The sequence below is a fragment of the Gopherus flavomarginatus genome, chromosome 21 (assembly GCF_025201925.1).
Source record: "Gopherus flavomarginatus isolate rGopFla2 chromosome 21, rGopFla2.mat.asm, whole genome shotgun sequence".
In the NCBI taxonomy this organism is placed as follows: Eukaryota; Metazoa; Chordata; order Testudines; family Testudinidae; genus Gopherus; species Gopherus flavomarginatus.
The window spans coordinates 1,532,295-1,551,569 of NC_066637.1; the positions used below are offsets into that span (position 1 = coordinate 1,532,295).

A 19,275-nucleotide genomic window follows, 5' to 3' on the forward strand; every position below is an offset into this window, starting at 1 on the left:
AGTTAAATAAATACCAGTAGATAAGGTAGTTAAATTATATCTGAATTACAATGTGTGACAGCATGATTCTGTTCATGGCAATGCAATATCTGGCAGTAACTTAGTCAGGTTAATCATCAGAAATTCCAGGTACAGAATCAAAATGGATTTACAGGGTGAGGGGATTCAAATTTTAAAAACATTACGTCGCATTATCTATAATATTCTTAGAAATCTGGAACTAAAATGTTTTTCCTGGTTCATGTGGTTACTGGTTTGCTTAGCAAACACTGCTTTCTTTCCTGTGCTACTTAAGGACCTTGAAATTAGAGCTCTTTTGTTGAGAAGGTTATTTATCTATCACCATTGTGACACTTTTTCCTGAGGTTTCAGAGTGGTAGCCGTGTTAGTCTGTATCAGCAAAAACAACGAGGAGTACTTGTGGCACCTTAGAGACTAACAAATTTATTTGGGCATAAGCTTTCGTGGGCTAGAACCCACTTCATCAGATGCATGGAGTTGAAAATACAGGAGCAGATATAAATAGATGAAAGGATGGAAGTTGCCTTACCAAGTGTGAGGTCTAACGAGACAATTCACTTAACAGCAGGATAGCAAGGGAGGAAAGATAACTTTTGAAGTAGCAATAACAGTGGTCTATTTCAGACAGTTGACAAGAAGGTTTAAGTAACAGTAGGGGAAATTAGTATTGGGGGAAATAGGTTTAGGTTTTGTAATGACCCAACCACTCCCAGTCTTTATTCAGGCCTAATCTGATGGTGTCCCTACTGTTACTCACACCTTCTTGTTAACTGTCTGAAATGGACCATTCTCATTACCATTTCAAAAGTTGTCTTTCCTCTCTTGATATCCTGCTGTTAAGTGGATTGTCTTGTTAGACTGACCTGAATTAATTTTCAAAAAATCTGCCTCTAGAAGACACTCCCCACTAGCTCATAATAACACTTAAACGTGTCAAATCCAAGACCTGAACAGGCTGAGTGTCTTATTTACATAACTGATGGATTGAAAAAAATTTACATACTTTAAAAAATGTTATTTGACAACAAACCACAGGAAATATGCCCAATAGAGAGCACAATGAAAGAAATTGCAGGCTGTGAGATCACTACACAGCTTAATCTGTACAAAGTTCAGGCTAGGCTAAAACAAAGTTTGCTCAACAGGGCACAACCACCTTGGTGTATGTAGGAACAGTTGGTTAACCCTACCTGGCTTCCTCCTGGTTTTTAACCTGATTCTTCTATAACTGCATTTTGTTCTAAATGAATATGCAACACTAAATATTTTCTACCTTGTTCATTTAAAGGACATGCATAATTTTATCTCAGCTCTTTCCCTTAGAGTCATGCAGATAATAGATTTGACTTTTTACATTGTGCAATCCCTAAAATGCATAAAAGAAAGGTTACAGTGGCATGCAGATAGCAAAGAATTTAATTAATCCCAAAGTGTGCACTTCATTGGGAAAGTATAGCACACAAGAACCCCGTGTTTACTGAACTAGATTCTTAGGGCCATTATACCTCAACCAATGACAGAATTTTTCTGAGCGTTTCGTCCCTAGTGGTCATGCAGGCATTCCCATTAAAAATAAGATCTACACAGGGAACAATGACTAAGAAATGCTGAAGATGCTGTTCTCCCCTTGGCAGGAGTAATTGGTGCAATGGCATTTGGAGAAAAATGTCTGACTCCCAGTTCTGTGGATTTCTAACTTTTCTTGCTTGTGCACTGACTTCAAAAGCCCACATTTATCAAATGATTATAAATCAATCACTCATCTAGCCCCCGGTTCCGTGCAATGGACATTGGGGCAGGAGGACCAGTTATCCACTATCCATTCTGAGAAAGCTTCATTATGTCTGTCTGGCTCTCTTAAAAAAAAAAAAAAGACTTGTTTTTCACTTGTGCTAATCAGCTGCCAGTTTATGAAAGAAATGTAATTTATTTTTAGAAATAGAATGGTTGGAAACAGGTTATGAGGCAGGTATTAATATATTGGAAAGTATCTCCACAGATTCATACTTTCAAATTAGAATGTTCAGTGGCAATATTCCTATTTTATCTGCAGCAAACATGCTTAAATGGTTCATAGCAAATTTGTCAGGAGTGAACATTTGGAGCCAACACCTCAAATACTGAAGCGAAAGACTGGTTTGAGGGACTCCTCAATGTTAATGAGCAATGTCTGTAACTTCCTGGAGGAAGTACTTCCAGAACCCTTTGTACTAATAGAAATGTAGAGTTCATTAGGGATAAGTTATTTAATAAAATGTCACCTTATTCATCTATAAAGCTCCTGTGTCCATGTCTTCTTGGAACATTTTATGTCACACCAAATATTTCCAAGTTGGAGAAAGGCTGCTCCTCATGTGTCTTGGCAGCAACCATCTTGTATTTGTGATTGAGGATGAAATCTCCAGATACAATGTCTTAAAACTTTGACTGACAAATAGTTTATGGAAGATGAGAGAAATCAGGCTGAACATTAAGATCAAAGTATACAAATGAATCATTCACATTTCTTTATTGTATGCTTGTGAGACACATGGGCTACATATGAGCCTAACATCAAGCACTTTGAAGAGTTTCACCTATGAGCAAGATAATTCAAAACAAATGATAACACAGAGCTACAAAATACTGAACAACTAGAGGCAACTAACTGATGAAAGTTTTTTTCCTTTTTTAGTTTCTACAATCAGATTACGTCACCTCAGTGCTCATCAACAGACCGCTGCCTAGTGCTGTGTTCTCTTGCTAATTCAAGGAAGATAAGTAGTAGCACGACAGTCAGTGAAAATAATGTATAGATTTAATGCTTCCTGTAAAACTGCAAGAACTGAAGACTGACAAAGTCTTGAGAAAAAGGAGGCTATTGAAAGGCAACTGTATGTGCAAAGGGTCATATATAATATCAGTAGCTGGAGAACAGAAGAAACAGTAAAGAGTTGGCAACATAAAAAGCTCAAAGATGCCAGAATAAGTGATTTATACAGAAGCCAAATATGGCTATATCTGAGTATTCCAAACACTGCTGACTTGACAGCACATGCCCTGATTCTGGAGCTGGCAGAGCCATTGTTGATCATGGCTAGTGGCCATTGGCTGACTGACAGCAATAGCACCAAGTCTTTTCCTTAAATTCTGTTTCCTGTGGCAAGAGTAGTAAAATTTCTTGAAACTATATGGAACTAATTAGCAAAATTATGCTGAATACTGAAAAACCTCCTCCTCCTTTCCCAGATACTACAGGTTGTTCTAGTACTGGAATAGTAGGAGTCTGCAGGTCTAGACAGATGCCCTCGCAGAGTGTGGACTGGAATAGTGGGCATAGGGTATGTGTAGGGGGGGAATGGAGATTAGGACTGAGGTAAATTGGCAGAATGGTGTGGTGAATCTATACCTCTCTTTGTCTAGCCAGTACTATTGGTGCCTCATTTTTATGAGATTTACCATTTACTTGATTTAGTTTAAAATGCTCTAAAACTCACAAATGATTTAATGGATTTATACTGAATTTTATAAAAATAACTGAAAAAATACATCAAGACTGTCAGTATATTCTGAATTTTAGCCTAATATGAACCAGCAAAGTTATCAAGTTCCCAAAATAAGGATTTATAATAAATCTCTTCTGTCACTCAATTTTTATTTTAACTGCAATTGCAATCTCAGCTCTGTTACCACCAAATATGGAACTGAACCAACATATAATATAGTCTAACTATGCTGTGAATTATTCAAATTATAATTTCATAAACCATTTTGAGAAGAAAATAAATTTTAAATAATAGTATTCTAAACTCTGAATGATTACATTTGTCATGTGACCTAGATCAACATATATTTTTGGACTAAAAATGGTGTAAGTTAATTATCTCCCATATATCACAAAGTGCCTTAAATATAACAAGAATTACAGGACCTACTGTACGGAGCACCTAATGTGTAGGTAATTTATCAAGTGGAAACAAAATACACTGCAATAATGCTCAGATAATACTCCTATGGAGTAGAAGATTTTTTCTAATCAGAGCGGGGCAGTTTGTGTTGGAGCATGGGGTAAGACAGTAAATCCCAGGAGGAATAAATCTGACTAATTTTGAATGTTACATGGAGGGTGTGGAGGTGAACACAAATGCCCAGTTTTCACCCATTAATAAATCCTAGAATCCTATGGGCTATAAATGGAACATAAGATCTGCATAGCAATTAATAAATATATGTTCCTCACTTCCAAAGCAGAATATGAGGCTAGTTTTATGATAAATTATATGGAGTCTGAAAAAGGCTCCTTGCAGCTAAATGCAGTGTTTTAATGGAGAAAGAGAGATCTGAGTGTATATTCGAGTGTTCATTTTATGGCTGTCAATCCATTCAGCTGAAATGTTCAAGACACTTGATGGGTTTACTGGCTTATACCACACTGCAGCAAAAATTGCACTTTTGTGGGAAACTACTAAATCAGCAGAGCTTCAGGTGCCAGATGTCACCAAAAGGCCAACAATTCCCTTCCCAGATACCTTGTGTGCATATTGAGCTACTGGACTTTTCAGACGTGCTAGTAACACTAAAGATGAAGAAACCACCTCTGACATACTCAAAACTGCACTAGCAATCTGGTTTCTAGGAGAGAATTGATGCTGGAAAGAGAACTTTGAAGAGATTGTAGACTCCTCTTGTCCCTCTTCGTGCAATGCACCAGGCCATGCACTGGCTGAAAATAGTTTCACAAAGGGAAAAGTTACAGCTGGTATTAGTAGCTTAACTATGATAAGTCCCCCATTGGTGCTCTGGTTTGCAAAGAGGTCTATCAGTAAGTTGGATCCTTATTATTTACACATACCAAGCCTTTCACCCCTCAGTCTGTCTCTCTTCTCCTCACATCTTTTGCTTACCACAGAAATGCCCCTTTGCCTTGCACTCCTGCTGCCAAGAAGAGATGGCATAGAGGGTGACAGAAAGCAGATAATTATTACACACCTGGAATATTTTCAAGGAGAACTTTTGCTTTTGACTTTTGTGAGATGAAAATATTTTTTCCATAAGTAAGCATGTAAATATTCCAAGGACTACATTACTAATAAGGATTTTCTTGCTTCCTATCAGTTGCCTCAGCTATTTCTGTTGCCATTGGATGCCCATTATGAAGGCCCTTCCACTATTTGGTCTTCTGCAGGTGTGATTAAGTCTGTTTATTTCCTAATCTCTAAGCGGACCATCCTGCTGCAGTTATAATTTTTCAGAATGAAATGGCAAATAAGAAATTATTCCACTGGGCATCTCAAAAGTGTTTACATAAAACGTTGTTTAAAAAAGAAAGAAAGAAGTGTCAGAGCCATAAAAAGTAATTTTTACTGCTGTTTTCAGGCCAGTTTTAACATTTTATACTGTATGGAGCAAATATATATTACTAAGTCTGACGATGGCACAGTAGAGCAGTGCACTAACCTCTTCCCTCTGGAGGCTTCCACTGGATACAAGTGAAATGAGTTTGCTGGCCTCATCGCCTAGTTGCCTTTTTGTTCCCATCACAAAATGTCACTAAGCAATATCATGATTGTCAGCCTATTGAGAAAAAGGCCAGGCCTGGAATTAGAAGGTGCATTGTCAGAGAAGTGTGTGTGTGTGTGTGTGTGTGTGTGTGAAAGAGAGTGAGTTGCAGATCAGGAGCGAGGGGCACCAATATGACCTAGTCGGGAACTGAAGAGGGTATTTTCTGAATGAAAAACTAATTCTTCCTCATTTGGATGGTGGCATCTCACCTGAAGAGCAGAAGAAATGCAAAAGAAATAGCTACAGTGTGTATGCATTGAGCTATGCCCCACCTGCCTGAGGAGGGAAGGTGACTACAGTGTCTGGCCAGAGGGATGGGGCAGATGAATTCTCCAGCGCTCCAAAGGGAGCTCAGTTAATTGTACCTTTTATCTTCCTTACTGCCCCTCATTCCCTCAGGAGTGCTATCTCTGGCTTTGGCATCCTACCAGTTACATATGAATTCATCTTGTTTTTTCATCACTAAAATGAAAAGGTTCCATAATCTTCCATCTGTAACACAGAGGAACACAAAGAGCGAAAAGAATATTTTATTTAATTTGCTTTTTCAAATGTGAAGATCATCCCTCCCTGGACTGCTGTTTTTTGCTAGCTGTGTCCTCTGCTACAGAGGCATTCAGTTGAAATTCTCTGATCAGCCTCCACTATGTTGATTCCAGGCATTAACCCAATATTTACCAGCATGCAGCTGAAAATGCTGTCAACATCCTCTAAGATCTGCCTGGAAGGAGGGAGTAATCAGGGCCTGTATCTTGCACAAAGAAATGACATGTGACATGCAAATGTCTTTACTTTTTAAGTCCTGAATTTTAAAATCATACTTTATGTCTATGAGACAGAGGCAATAACATTGCTCCAGAAAAACAGACTTTACCTAAAGTTAAGAAAGACACAATTTCATATCACAGATGAACCAAATTTTTTAAAAAATAGGCCTACAAAATGAAAATGAAAAATCAGTTTGCTCAAAAAGATAACGTGAAAGATTCGCAGGGGGGCTGCCAAATTTTGGAAGAAAAAGAGACTATATTTTACGGGAAGAGATTCAGTAACCATTTTATTCCCATAATTCTAGTGATGGAGGACTGTCACTGCTCCATAGACACACAATGCATATTTCGGGATAACAGTAACAGGAAATCAATAGCATCTTTTATATGTGAAGAGACATTCTCTCCATGGATTCCTAATACCAGCAACTGGAACCAAAGACGACCTTTACTATTTGGCAGTCAGCATTAATCTTGGTGATAGGACAATGGGTAGAGTATAACTCTAGATCTTTGGCTGTTGTTTTTTTTAAAGAAAGAACTTTGATCAAAGCTTCACCCTTCATTAAAGCCAAAGAGCCCCTAGATAATACTACATTAACAGTGTAACAATGTCTAACCCTGGCACTCTCCCTGAAAGCCCTATCCACATACATTTCCTCTCTGGTTGATGGCTGTAATCATTAGGAGCTAGGAGCTTTATCAGGCGGTAATCTGACAGCTTTGACAAGATCAGTGGGATTTATGGGATCGTCTAGTTTTCCCCTCCATTCATCTGAAATGGAACTTAAGTTAATATTAGCAAAAATACTTTGTGCAACGGCAATTTTCCAATGAAGAGTAGGGTGTATAGTTGCTGAAATAATCTGCTAAACAAGGCCTCTTTTCAGACTCCGGATCACATGCTCTTACCATGTACACAACATCAGAGCAAATGGTTCCTCACAACTGTCCATTAGTTCAGATGAAAGTTGGATGGAGGAAGGCAAAAACTTGTTATCTTTGGCTCTACAGCAGCAGAAAGTGGATAGACACTGCTGAGAAGCCTCTCTCCATAGTAAGTCAGGTCACTAAGACCACAGACTGGCGCATACATGAATGATTTTTTCTGCTTAAAATAAAAGTAAGCCAAATTATGGATTTTCCAGGCATGGGTGCAGAACTCTAGTGCCTCTGAAAGCCCTACACGCCCCGCAGCCCCATCAGTATTCCCAGCTGGGAATTTTGCCATCAGCAAAAAGAATTTGATGCACATTCATGGCCTCCAACATGCCTTTATTCATGACCATATAGTAGGATGGCATTGTACCTGCTCTTAGCTTGGTCCATTTCACTTTGGATTAGAATTTTGAGAACGGGGCTGATTGCAGGAAGTTCCTCTTCTGTGACAGGACTGGCCTCATGCGATGCCTCTCTAAACAGGAGGGCTCCTTTTATCACCTTTCTTGGTTCTATCATGCTGCTCACTTTGCCTGGAAACCCATCCCTGTCCTCATCCACCACTCTCCCTCTTCTTCAGATCTTGCCTTAAAATCAACCACTTCATACCATCCTCCCCCTTTCATTCTCATCAGTAATTCTCTCCTTCTCCTGAATGGCTCTTCTATGTCATGACGATCTACCTTCATTAGAATTTAATCTCTATGGGGTCAGGGAGCATATTTCTTTCTATGTGGCTCTAGATGAATAATGATACCACCTGTTCTTTATAAGTGGGCCATGCCTAAACCATTGAAATATACTGGCATGTTCCAGCATGTGAAAGAATCTGAAGAGTGAAGGCACTGAAGACATTGATGTCCCATGACATTTAGAAAACTGTCAGAGCTGCAGCAGAAAACTAGTAAAGCTACTTATAATATGGAATAGGAGATTAATATCCTAAACTAAGGCGGCTTGGGAGAGGCAATGTGGGAGGTATGCCATGATTGAGAAGAGTAAGGATCTACTCAGCCAGGAGTTGATTCCAGGGTTCTATTTCACTTGTTATAGCTGATGGCATCACTAACAAACCACATAAAACAGGGAGCTGCTTTCTTCATGCACCTTACGCAGTCAGTGAGTCTGAGGCAAGAGAAACACTGTACCCTGAACTGAATCCTTGGAATGTCAGTAGAAATGAAACAATCAAATATTTTGTTTTAAAATGTATTCATTTGTAGTTTGCAAGTCTAGTCATTTTTCCTGATAATAATTTAGGATCTTGAACAGCTTTTTGTATTAATTTATTTAGAAAGCATCTGAATTCACCCTTTAAGCCATCAAGATCCTGTGTTCATGCATATAAAGAACGAGGGAAAAATGTAAATAGATCTGACACAAGATGGGATGGCCTTCAGAATTTCCTATGAGGTATCTGTCAATCTGCTGCATGCAAAACAATTTCGTATAGTGGAAAGGCTCAGCTGTGTAATTAGTGACAGTGTCTTTTAGCAACATGTTGGAAAGATCCGAGAGAGAGAGAAAACTCACAGTAACTTTCTATCACTAACATCCCTAAGGATTGTGATTCCCCAGCCATGTTAGAAAAAAAAAAAGCATGACTGTTACTATCAGTACAGGACAAAGCTCTCTGGGAAATAGGGCGCTGCAATAGCAATTCAAAACCTCAGAACTGTAGTCACTATTTTTGTGTTTTAGCATAGACCGAGTCACTTTAAAATCATATGGAAAAAATGAATCTAGTAGGTATGCTGAGTCAGGAGATGTGTATTGCCAAATAGTTGGATGACTACTCTGTAGTGAGGGAAAATGAATTAATTCTTACTGGATTTCCCTGAAAATGTGCCTTCATAGAAAGCTCTGAGTTGAGGAACTTATTTGATTTCAGAGAAACTTATATTTCAAAATTTCCGTCGTCAACTGCATTGGGACCAGAAGAGTTGATTTAAGACTGAACATACCTTTTAATTGTATTTAAGTAAGGATTCTATGATGATAAGTCCAAAACAAAGTGACTGAACTTTGGTGTAGGAAACCATGGCTTCATCTTCACATGAAATCATACTTTTATTAAGTTTTCTTTTAGTAGCTGTCTATCTTACAGGGCAGAGCTCTCATTCTAACATAACATACAAAAATCAAGGGACTAGTTATAGGGCACTATGCAGTCTAAAGGGAAGAAAGGCCCCAATTTTGCTTCATGGTATCCTTGTCAAAGCAACAATACATATAGAATACAAAATCTGCCTGTCGTTAAGTGTTATAGCCAGTCACAATTTGGTCTAGAGCCTAGGGAGTCGTTCTGTTTGAATTTCATAGGCCCCTATACATCGTGACATTAATTTTTCTGTCCAGTTCAATATTTTGATGGGACTGCATGGGTGCCCTCTGGTGGTTAATTTGCCAGCCAAACAGTCAGTTTGCTGTTTTGGAGACCAAACCTTCTGCATGTAGATTTCTAGTGTAAATCCAGTGTAACTGTTGATTTGAATAGAATTACTCTGGATTTCCTCTGCTGCAACTAAGAACAGGATTTGGCCCTCAAATAACTCACCCATTCCTAACTTTTCCGTTGCTGTAGATCTCACACTTTCCTTTCTATCGCAGTTATTCTTTTCCTCACCTTGGAATTCTGTACTGATCAAAGCTTTGACTAGTAATATTGTTTAATCAGTAAACCAAGATCTCTCTCAAACAATTTTTATAAGTCACACAGCAGTAGTTTTTGTGAAACAGAGCTTGCTTCTGTTTAGAAAAGTTCTTTCAGACTCATCATGTAGTTAACCTAATGGAAGAAACAATTGTCCTCTCATCAATGCATGCAGCCAACTGTATCAGGAGTAATGCTGACAAGTGACACTAAACATTCCCTTTATCCTGCATGTATCAAAGAGCCCTCTGGTGCTGCTATCTATCAAGGTATGGATACAGAATGTGAGAGCCATATGGGACAGAGGTAGGACTGGATAGTTTTCCTCCTTTCCATTCTAAACTCATTTTCTAACATGTTCTGTGCTAAAGACAGGCAAATAATACAGATCATGCATGGGACAACCAAGGCTGTTCTTCCTCCTTTTCTTCTCTCATCTAAAAACTACTGATTTCTGAGAGTTGTGGACTGAGCACCCAAATGAGTTGTGCTCTACTGGCTTTCATCCCTTCTGCTTTTCACTCTATTCTGTTTTGCTGCTGTCATATCCACTATCTGCATGTTTTTCCACCTGCTGGCATTTTTTATTGCTTTGTTGGTAGTCAGTGATAGAAAACAACTACCTCAACTGAAAGTGACCAGAAGGGGTAAATACATGGAGTTCAAATACCTTGTAAAAACCAAATACCACATCAAAAAATGAATAAGTGAAGTTGTCATCTCAGGGAAATGCATAGTTTAAAACTACCTTAGAAGTTGTGTTATTTTGTGTCTTGCTGCATATATACAAAATAAGCAGCTGAATAAAACTGCCACTGGGACTTGCTCCCTAATCCAATGGGGAGAGAGGTGGATTCCTCCCTATGGGCATATTTGGTTCTATAGTAAAATGAAACCCAATCTCTCTAGGTTTCTATACTGCATTCCTCAGCATGATATCTGAGCACCTGCTGTTACAGGTGGGCATATCTCTATTGCTCCAAAGAGGAGAATACAGAGTGAATTAAATGCACCTACACCCTAAAATTAGAGATGTAATAGACTACCATTTGGCCTTTTGACCACTATACATATTTGAAGCTAATGATATTGAATCACTCTTAAGCAATTTTTGTAGCCACTCTGTAGTTAGCTTGTTTTTATGTCAGTAAGCAATAGGGAGGCAGGTGGAATGGAGACTGAGATACTAATGCTGCAGCTTTCCTAGAAGCTTAGAGATTCCCTTGTGAAGATGATTTTAAAATGGCCATATTCAGCAAAGTTTTCTGCCCTGTCTCACTGAATCAGCCTGCTATCCAAGTGTGCAGAAGAAGGGAGAGCAGTCAGAAACTGATAAAAATAGCACTAAATCCCTGTCTTGACTCAATGACAAGAGAATAATAAAAAGATTATAGGTAATTTATCTTTATGAATTATAGAGAAGGGCTTAGATTCAGCAGTGACACAGAAGAGCCTGGACAGATTGCTCAGCTGCCTCTCCCAATAATGTCACTGTCATTCAAAGGGAAACAAATGACCTCCAGGATAAACTCTGAGTACAGCACAGCAGGGCTGTGAAGCTGTTAAACACGGGGCAGCCTCCTAAATACCCAAATAGTTTCTATCCTATGAGAGCAAACGGTCTGTGTCATATTGAATGTGAACAGTAAGAATAAATTTACTTGTAACTTCTGTTAAAAAATAAGAGAATGTGATAATAGATTTTAGACTTTGCTTTACTGCTGTCATATAATTTTCTTTCTGACTATACCTCAGTAAGGAGAATATAGCAAATTCGTAGGGCAAGGAACTGAAGTATGAAGCTGAGCTTTGTCAGATGTTCTGCTGTGAGAGTTTTTCTGTGTTACAAAACTGTATTTCCATTATTTCTCCCATCATATAACTGGCTTCTTCAAAAGGGGAGAAACAAAGTCCATCTCCTCAAGATGGAAGTGTATAATAAATACATCTCAGCCCTGGACTAAGTTTATGATTGGCCTTCTATTTATCCAGTCACATTCCAAACTGCTCCACTGCTAAACAACCTATAAAGGATAAAGAGAGGACCTACACTCCAGGAAATTTATCCTGTCTGAAAATTACCAGAGAGGTGCCCTCATTGAAGCACAATCTGAGGTTCATCGAAAGATTTTGCCATCCTCTTATCATGCTGCTTCTTAGTGAGTGCCTGAGTCAGATCTGATGGTATCTGGTACCACCGTGATGGTGATGTGGATAAGGGAGAGCAAAGATGGAGCATAAAGCATTTTCAGTGTGGAACCAGCATGACAGTGTGCAAAGCATTTATTATACTTCAGGGAACTTCCAGTCTAAAAATCTGCAAGGGTACAAAAAGACTCCAGGTACAATAGGGCTAAATGCACTTACCTCCAAGCAGAAGAATGAAAGGAGAGCAGTTAAGTCATGGTAGAGAAGTGAAGTGACTTGTTAAAGGTCATAGGAGTCAGTGTCAAAAGCAGGTTTAGAACCTGGAACTATATTTTAGGTGTGCTACTAACTAGGACCATGTCTCTAATAAAAAGCTCTAGCACAGGGATGGGCAAACTACGGCCTGTGGGCGACACCTGGGCCTGCGGGACCGGCCTGCCTGGCTGGCTCACCCCTGGCCCCACAGCCTCAACTGGCTCCACTGCTGGTGCAGTGCTCTGGCCGGCCGGGCTGTGAGCTCCTGGGGTAGCACAGCTGCAGAGCCTGGCCAGCCACTGGTGTGCCAGGCAGCGGGGGGGGCTTGACAGAGGGCAGGGGAGTTTGAGGTGGTGGTCAGGGAGGTAGTGGTCAGTGGAGGGGGGGGTGGAAGGACAGGGGGTTGAATGGTGGCAGGGGTTCTGGGGGGCTGTCTGGAAGGAGGGGGGTTGGATGGGGTGGTAGTCAGGACACGCGTTCTGGGGACAGTCAGGGGATAGGGAGAAGGGGTGGTTGGAAGGGGCATGGGTCCTGGGGGGCTGTCAGGAATGAGAGGAGGGGTTGGATGGGGCACTGGGAATCTGGGGGCAGTCGGGGACAGGGGTGTGTGGATGGGGCAGAGGTCCTAGAGGAGGGTTGGATAGGGCAGGAGTCTAGGGGGTGGTACGACCCCCTCCCCTAACCGATCCTCCATACAATTTACAAAACCGGATGTGACCCTCAGGCCAAAAACTCTGCCTGCCTCAGCTCTAGCATCTTTTTTCAAAACATGGATCCTGGTTCAAAGTCCACATCTAATTGATGACATACACCCAAATTATCCTGTCCCAGCATGAAATGTGCGAATACTGGAGCTCCTGTCCTTACTTTGCTTGTTCAAAGTCCTATAAGGGACTCTAATCTACCCCGACACCGCCCAGCCAGAACCCTGGAGCGCTGCTTGGAGGAGGGCAGAGGTGGCTTCCCGCCGCACCTTCTCCTGAGGACCGCAGTGAGGAGGTGGCTAGCACAGGAGGGGGAACAGCCGCGGCTGGTTCCGTAGCTTAGAGCGACACTAGAAACGCAGAGGAGCCCGCACAGCTCGCCGCTTTCCCCGAGACACGCCGCGCCACAGGACGGGGGTGAGCAGCGCCCCAAGGAGCCAGGCGCGGGCTGCGGGCACGTAACCCGACCCCAGGCAGCTCCGTGCGGACACAGCCGGACGGCGCCTCAGCCGCGGAGAGACGCTTGTCCCCCGGCAGTGCCCGCGGGGGAGCGGCCTGGCTCAGCGGAGGGCGGGGGGGGCAGGGCCCCGCCCCGTGCAGGTACGGCAGAGCCGGCACCCGACCCACCGCCCGGGGCGCCCCGCCCCCTTCCCAGCCTCTTCCCGCCCAACCCCAGACTCGCGAGCTGACGCAACAGAGCGCATGCGCGCCAGAGGTGAGCCCATTCGCTCATTTCACACGCGCACCGTCTTCTTGACATCTGCTACCACGTCATTTCTCCCGCGAGCCGGTAACAACACTCCTCGCTGCGCATGTGCCTCGGCGTGCTCTCCTCGCCCGCTCGTTGAACGATGCGCGTGCGCGCTGCCTCCTGATGCCCCGCCGCTCCGTCGGGGGCGCTGTGGCGGTGGCGCGACCTCCTGTGCCGTCCGCGCGGCGCTCTTCTGACCCTGGTCCCGCCCCAGCGCGGGGTGAGAGGTCGGCAAGATGGCGGCGGCCTTGGGGGAGGAGGCGCCGGACAACGAGGATTATTACTCGCTGCTGAACGTGCGGCGTGAGGTGAGGGCGGCGGGCCGCGCCGGGCCGGGGCGTAGCGGCACTGGTGGGGGGCGCCGGGCTGAGGAGAGGCTTGGGGAGGGGACTGTGACCCGGTGCCCGCCCGGCCCCTACCTCTCCGGGCGGGTCTCTCGCGGGCCTCGTCAGCGGGGGCGGCGGAGTGTGTACTCCCCCCGGCCCCAGGCTCCCCTCAGGGGTCTCTGTTCGCCCGTTTCCTGCGCTCCGTCCGGTGCAGGCTGTGACCGCCGGGGCCTGGAGGCAGCGCCCCGGGCTCCCCCCGCGCTCTTCCTCCCCAAGAGAGACGTCGTTCCCAAGGCGGGAAGGGACCAGCCAGCCTGAGCGCCTGGCGCGAGCAGATAACTTAGTAAAACCTCCAGCGTTGAGTTCAGCATTGTCAGTGGTGGAGAATCCGCCGACCCTTGGTCAGCTGTTCCCCTGGTTAACCACCCTCCCTGTTATTTCCAGCTTGAACTCGTCTAGCGTCAGTTTTCAGCCATTGGTCCCCTTGTACCTTTCTCTGCTAGACTGAAAAGCTCGTTATTAAATACTTGTTCCCCATGTAGTGATTTAGAGACTAATCAGCTCATCCCTTAACTTTATCTTTATTAAGATAAATGAATAGTTCTCAACCTTTCCAGACTACTGAACCCCTTTCAGGAGTCTGAGTTTTCTTGTGTACCCCCAGTTTAGGGTGACCAGATGTCCATTTTTTATAGCAACAGTCCCGATATTAGGGGTTTTTTTTACATGGACTACCCTCACCCCATCCTGATATTTCACGCTTGTTATCTGGTCACCCTACCCCAGTTTCACTTCACTTAAAAATAACTACTTGCTTATAAAGCCAGACATAAAAGCACAAAAGTGTCACAGCACACTATTACTGAAAATTTGCTTACTTTCTTGTTTTTATCATAATAAAATCAATTGGAATATAAATCTTTTCAGCGTATAGTATATGCAGCAATATAAACAAGTCACTGTCTGTTTGAAATTTTAATTTGTACTGAGTTCTCTAGTGCTTTTTTATGTATCCTGTTGTAAAACAACGTGAATATCTAGATAAGTTGATGTACCTACCCCTAGCAAACCTCTACATATGCCTGGTTGGGAACCACTCAGTTAAATAGAGCTCTTTGAATCTAACACTATATGTTTGTGTTCTAATCCTTTATCATTCTAGTGGCTACTCTCTGAACCTTCTCCAATTTATCAACATCTTTCTTAAATTGTGAGCTCCAGAACTGGACACAATAGTCTAGCTATGGCTGCAATTCGCAATACAGAGGTAAAATAACCTCTACACCTATTCTAGAGTCTCCTGTTTATGCAGTCATGATTGCATTAGCTCTTTTGGTCATAGAGTCACGTTGGGAGCTCGTATTCAGCTCATTGTCCACCATGACCCCAAATCTTTCTCAGAGTCACTGCTTTCCAGGATAGAGTCCCTCATTCTATAAGTATGGCCTGCATGGATGGGCCATTACACAAAGTACTTATCTCCCTCCCCCCTTCCCAGTTCCTCACATCTTCTTGTCAATTGCAGGAAATGGACCATTTTCATTACCACTACAAACAGTTCTTTTTCTCTCCTGCTAATAGCTCACCTTATGATCACTCCCCTTTATAGTGTGTATGGTAACACCCAATGTTTCGTGTTCTCTGTGTGTGTGTATGTGTATATATATTTGTATGTATATACGTGTGTGTGTGTGTGTATATATATATGTGTATATATATAGTGTGTATATCTATATCTATATAGATATATATCTTCCTACTGTATTTTCCACTGCATGCATCCGATGAAGTGGGCTGTTGCCCATGAAAGCTTATGCTCAAATAAAATTGTTAGTCTCTAAGGTGCCACAAGTACTCCTGTTCTTTTTGTGAATACAGACTAACACGGCTGCTACTCTGAAACCTACATTCTTTGTTCCCAGATGTACGTATTTACATTAAACTATTAAAATGCATATTTCCTTGGGCCCGGCTTACCACTTATTGCACCCACTTTATCAAGGGATCTAGATCACTCTGAATCGATGACCTGTCTCCTTCATTATTTATCCTTCCCCCAATTTCTGTGATCTGCAAACTTTATCAGTGGTGATTTTATATTGTCTTCCAGGTCATTGAAAAAGAAGTTAGATAGTATAGGGTCAAGAACCAATCCCTGTGGGATTTCACTGGAAACAGACTCGCTCAGTGATGATTCTCTGTTTACAATTATTTTGAGATCTACCAGTTTTTAGTTCATTTAATGTGTGTCATGTTAATTTTATACTGTTCTAGTTTTTAATTAAAATGTGCAGTACCAAGTCAAGTCAAACAGCTTACAGAATTCTGTTGCATCAACACTATTACTTTTATCAATCAAACTTGTAATTTCATCAAAAAAAGGTATCTATTTTCCATAAATCCATTGTTGATTTGTATTAATTACATTACCCTCCTTTAATTCTTTATTAATCAAGTCCTGCATCTGCTGTTCCACTGTCTTACCTGGAATCAGTGTCAGGCTGCCAGGCCTTTAATTACCAGGTCATCCCTTTTACCATTTTTAAAAATCGGCACAACATTAGCTTTCGTTCTGTCTTCTGTAACTTCCTTAGTGCTCCAGAACTTATTGAAAAAAAAACATTAATGGTCCAGCAAGCTCCTCTGCCAAGTCTTGTAAAATTCTTGGATGCAAGTTGTCTGGACCTGCTGATTTAATAATGTTTAACCTTAGTAGCTGGTGGTTAACATTCTCTAGAGCAGTGGTCACCAACCTGTTCTTTGCGATTGATTGTTCTATTCTGGGGACTCTTTCAGTCGATTGTGATCTCCAGGTGCTGCTAAGGCAGGGTCCCTGCCTGCCACAGCTCCACGCCGCTCCCCGAAGCGGCCAGCATACCTCTGTGGCCCCGGGGGTGGGGCATGGGTCTCCATATGCTGCTCCTGCCTGCAGGCACTGCCCCTGCAGTTTCCATTGGCTGGGAATGGGGAACTGTGACCAATGGGTGCTTTGGGGTTGGTGCCTGCAGAGAGCGCGCAGAGCCCTGTCCGCCCACCCCCCTTCCCCTTGGAGGCCACAGGGACGTGTTGACCCCTCCAGTGGCCCGTCAGGGAAATCCACTGGTGGGCTGGGCTGGTTTGTTTACCTGCAGCATCCGCAGGTTCGGCCAGTCGCAGCTCCCACTTGCTGCAGTTCGCCGTTCCAGGCCAATGGGGGCTGCGGGAAGCCGTGTGAGCCGAGGGATGTGCTGGCCGCCATTTACCACAGCTTCCATTGGCCTGGAATGGTGAACCGCAGCCAGTGGGAGCTGCGATCGGCCAAACCTGCAGACGCTGCAGGTAAACAAACTGTCCCGGCCTGCCAGTGGATTTCCCTGACAGGCCGCATGTCAGGGGTTGCCAATCCCTGCCTTACTCCCTCCTGCACCCCAAGCCCCTGCCCCAGCCCTGAGCCCTCTCCTGCACCCAAACACTCTCCCAGAGCTTGTACCCCTCACACCCTCCTGCACTCCTGCCCCAGGCTCAGCCCAAAGCCCCCTCGCACACTGCTAATCCCTCGGCTCCAGCCCAGAGCCCCACCCCCTCCCGAACCCCAACCCCCTGTCCCAGCCTGGTGAAAGTGAGTCAGGGTGGGGGACAGTGAGTGATCTGGGGAGGGAGAGAGGTGGAGTGAGCGGGGCTTTGAGGAAGGTGCGGGGGGCTCAGGGAACAGGCAGGGTAGATCCTGGGTTGCCCTTAAATTCAGAAAGTAACCTTGGACATAAAAAGGTTGGAGACTGCTGCTCTAGAGTAATGGAATAGGAAGAGTGTTATCACCATATGATGAGACTGCGTGATTTGTTTTTTTAGTACAGAACAGAAATATTTATTGAACACTTCTGCCTTTTGTACATTATTATTAATAATTCTATCACTTCTGTCTAGTAATGGACTGATACCATTGGTGAGATTCTTTCTGTTCCTAATATATTTTAAAAACGCCTTCTTATTGTCCTTAACTCTGCTGGCCATATATTTCTATTTATGTCCCTTGATTTCCCTTATCAAATTTCTATATTTTCTAACTTCTGGTTTATACTTATTACTATCAAATTCCCCTTTCTTACATTTGTTATATGTTTTTAAATTTTTTACAGCTGCCTTCAGTTCCCCTTTAAACCAGGTTGTTTTTTTAACCAGCACAGGCTTCTTCCTCAGTTGTGGGATTGTGGCTTTCTGGACATCTAGCAAATTCTTAAATGATTCCCAATTATCATTCACATTTTTCTGATTAAATTCTTCCTCTCAGTTGAATTGGCTCATAATTGTTTTCAGCTTTGTGAAATTGGCCCTATTAAAGCACCAAGGATATGTATATGTTGTGATGTGTATGTGTGTGTATATATTACTTATCTGGAGTTTATTGTATTTGCACATTATAAATATGGTCAAGTTATGATCACTTGTACCTAAGTTACCACTACCTTTTAGTTGTGTGGTCAGTTCCTCATTATCTGTTAGGAGAAGGTCTAATATAGAATTACCCCATGTTGGCTGCAACACTCATTAAGTTAGGAATTTGTCATCTATAATATTTAGAAATTCCAAGGATGTTTTTGTACTGGAAGCATGAAATCTCTAGCAGATGTCTTTTGAATTGGAATCCCCATTGATGTCTCTCTCTTTTTTTCCTCCCTGCGCACTGTAGATAGGTGCATAAGGAGCCAATTATCCTGTTTCCTAGTGTGATTTGGTGGTCTGTAGCAGACACCAACTAGTACCCCATCTTGTTCTCAGTAACACAGACTCCCTCTCCCTGGACTGGGCTCTTCTCTTGCTGCCTGCTGTAGGGCCATGAGCACCCTGAAGCTGCTGTTTCTGGCCCCTGTCCGAGACTTGGCTAGAGGGATCCCATATCTGATTTGTGGGGAGGAGGGTAGAATCTACCTGGTCTCTGGGTTAATAAGCATTTTATTTTCCTCTGATGGAAAAACTAAACTGAACTAGATTCTGTTGCATCTATTTCTACGCTTGGCCCAATGGAAGACCAGGTCAGCTTGCCAGTGTACATCTGGTAAAGGTGTTTTTATTAATTTTAGCTCTACCTGCAAACCTTAGTAACACTGTGTGCAGTACCCACAAGACAGGGCTCCGAAAGTGCTTTATTGTAAACAGAAAGTCATGGTCTTACAGATACTATGGCACCAAG

At 42.8% G+C, this 19,275-nt stretch overlaps 1 protein-coding gene across 1 annotated transcript in view; it reads left to right on the forward strand.

Moving 5' to 3' along the window:
• The first annotated feature begins 13,976 nt into the window (after positions 1 to 13,976).
• The window catches only part of DNAJC11 (DnaJ heat shock protein family (Hsp40) member C11), a 69,669-nt gene continuing 64,370 nt past the window's right edge, over positions 13,977 to 19,275 (forward strand). The window contains exon 1 of the mRNA XM_050931606.1: positions 13,977 to 14,090. Within this exon, the coding sequence (XP_050787563.1) occupies positions 14,019 to 14,090 (72 nt within the window). The 5' untranslated portion in view covers positions 13,977 to 14,018. The remainder of the gene's footprint in view (positions 14,091 to 19,275) is intronic.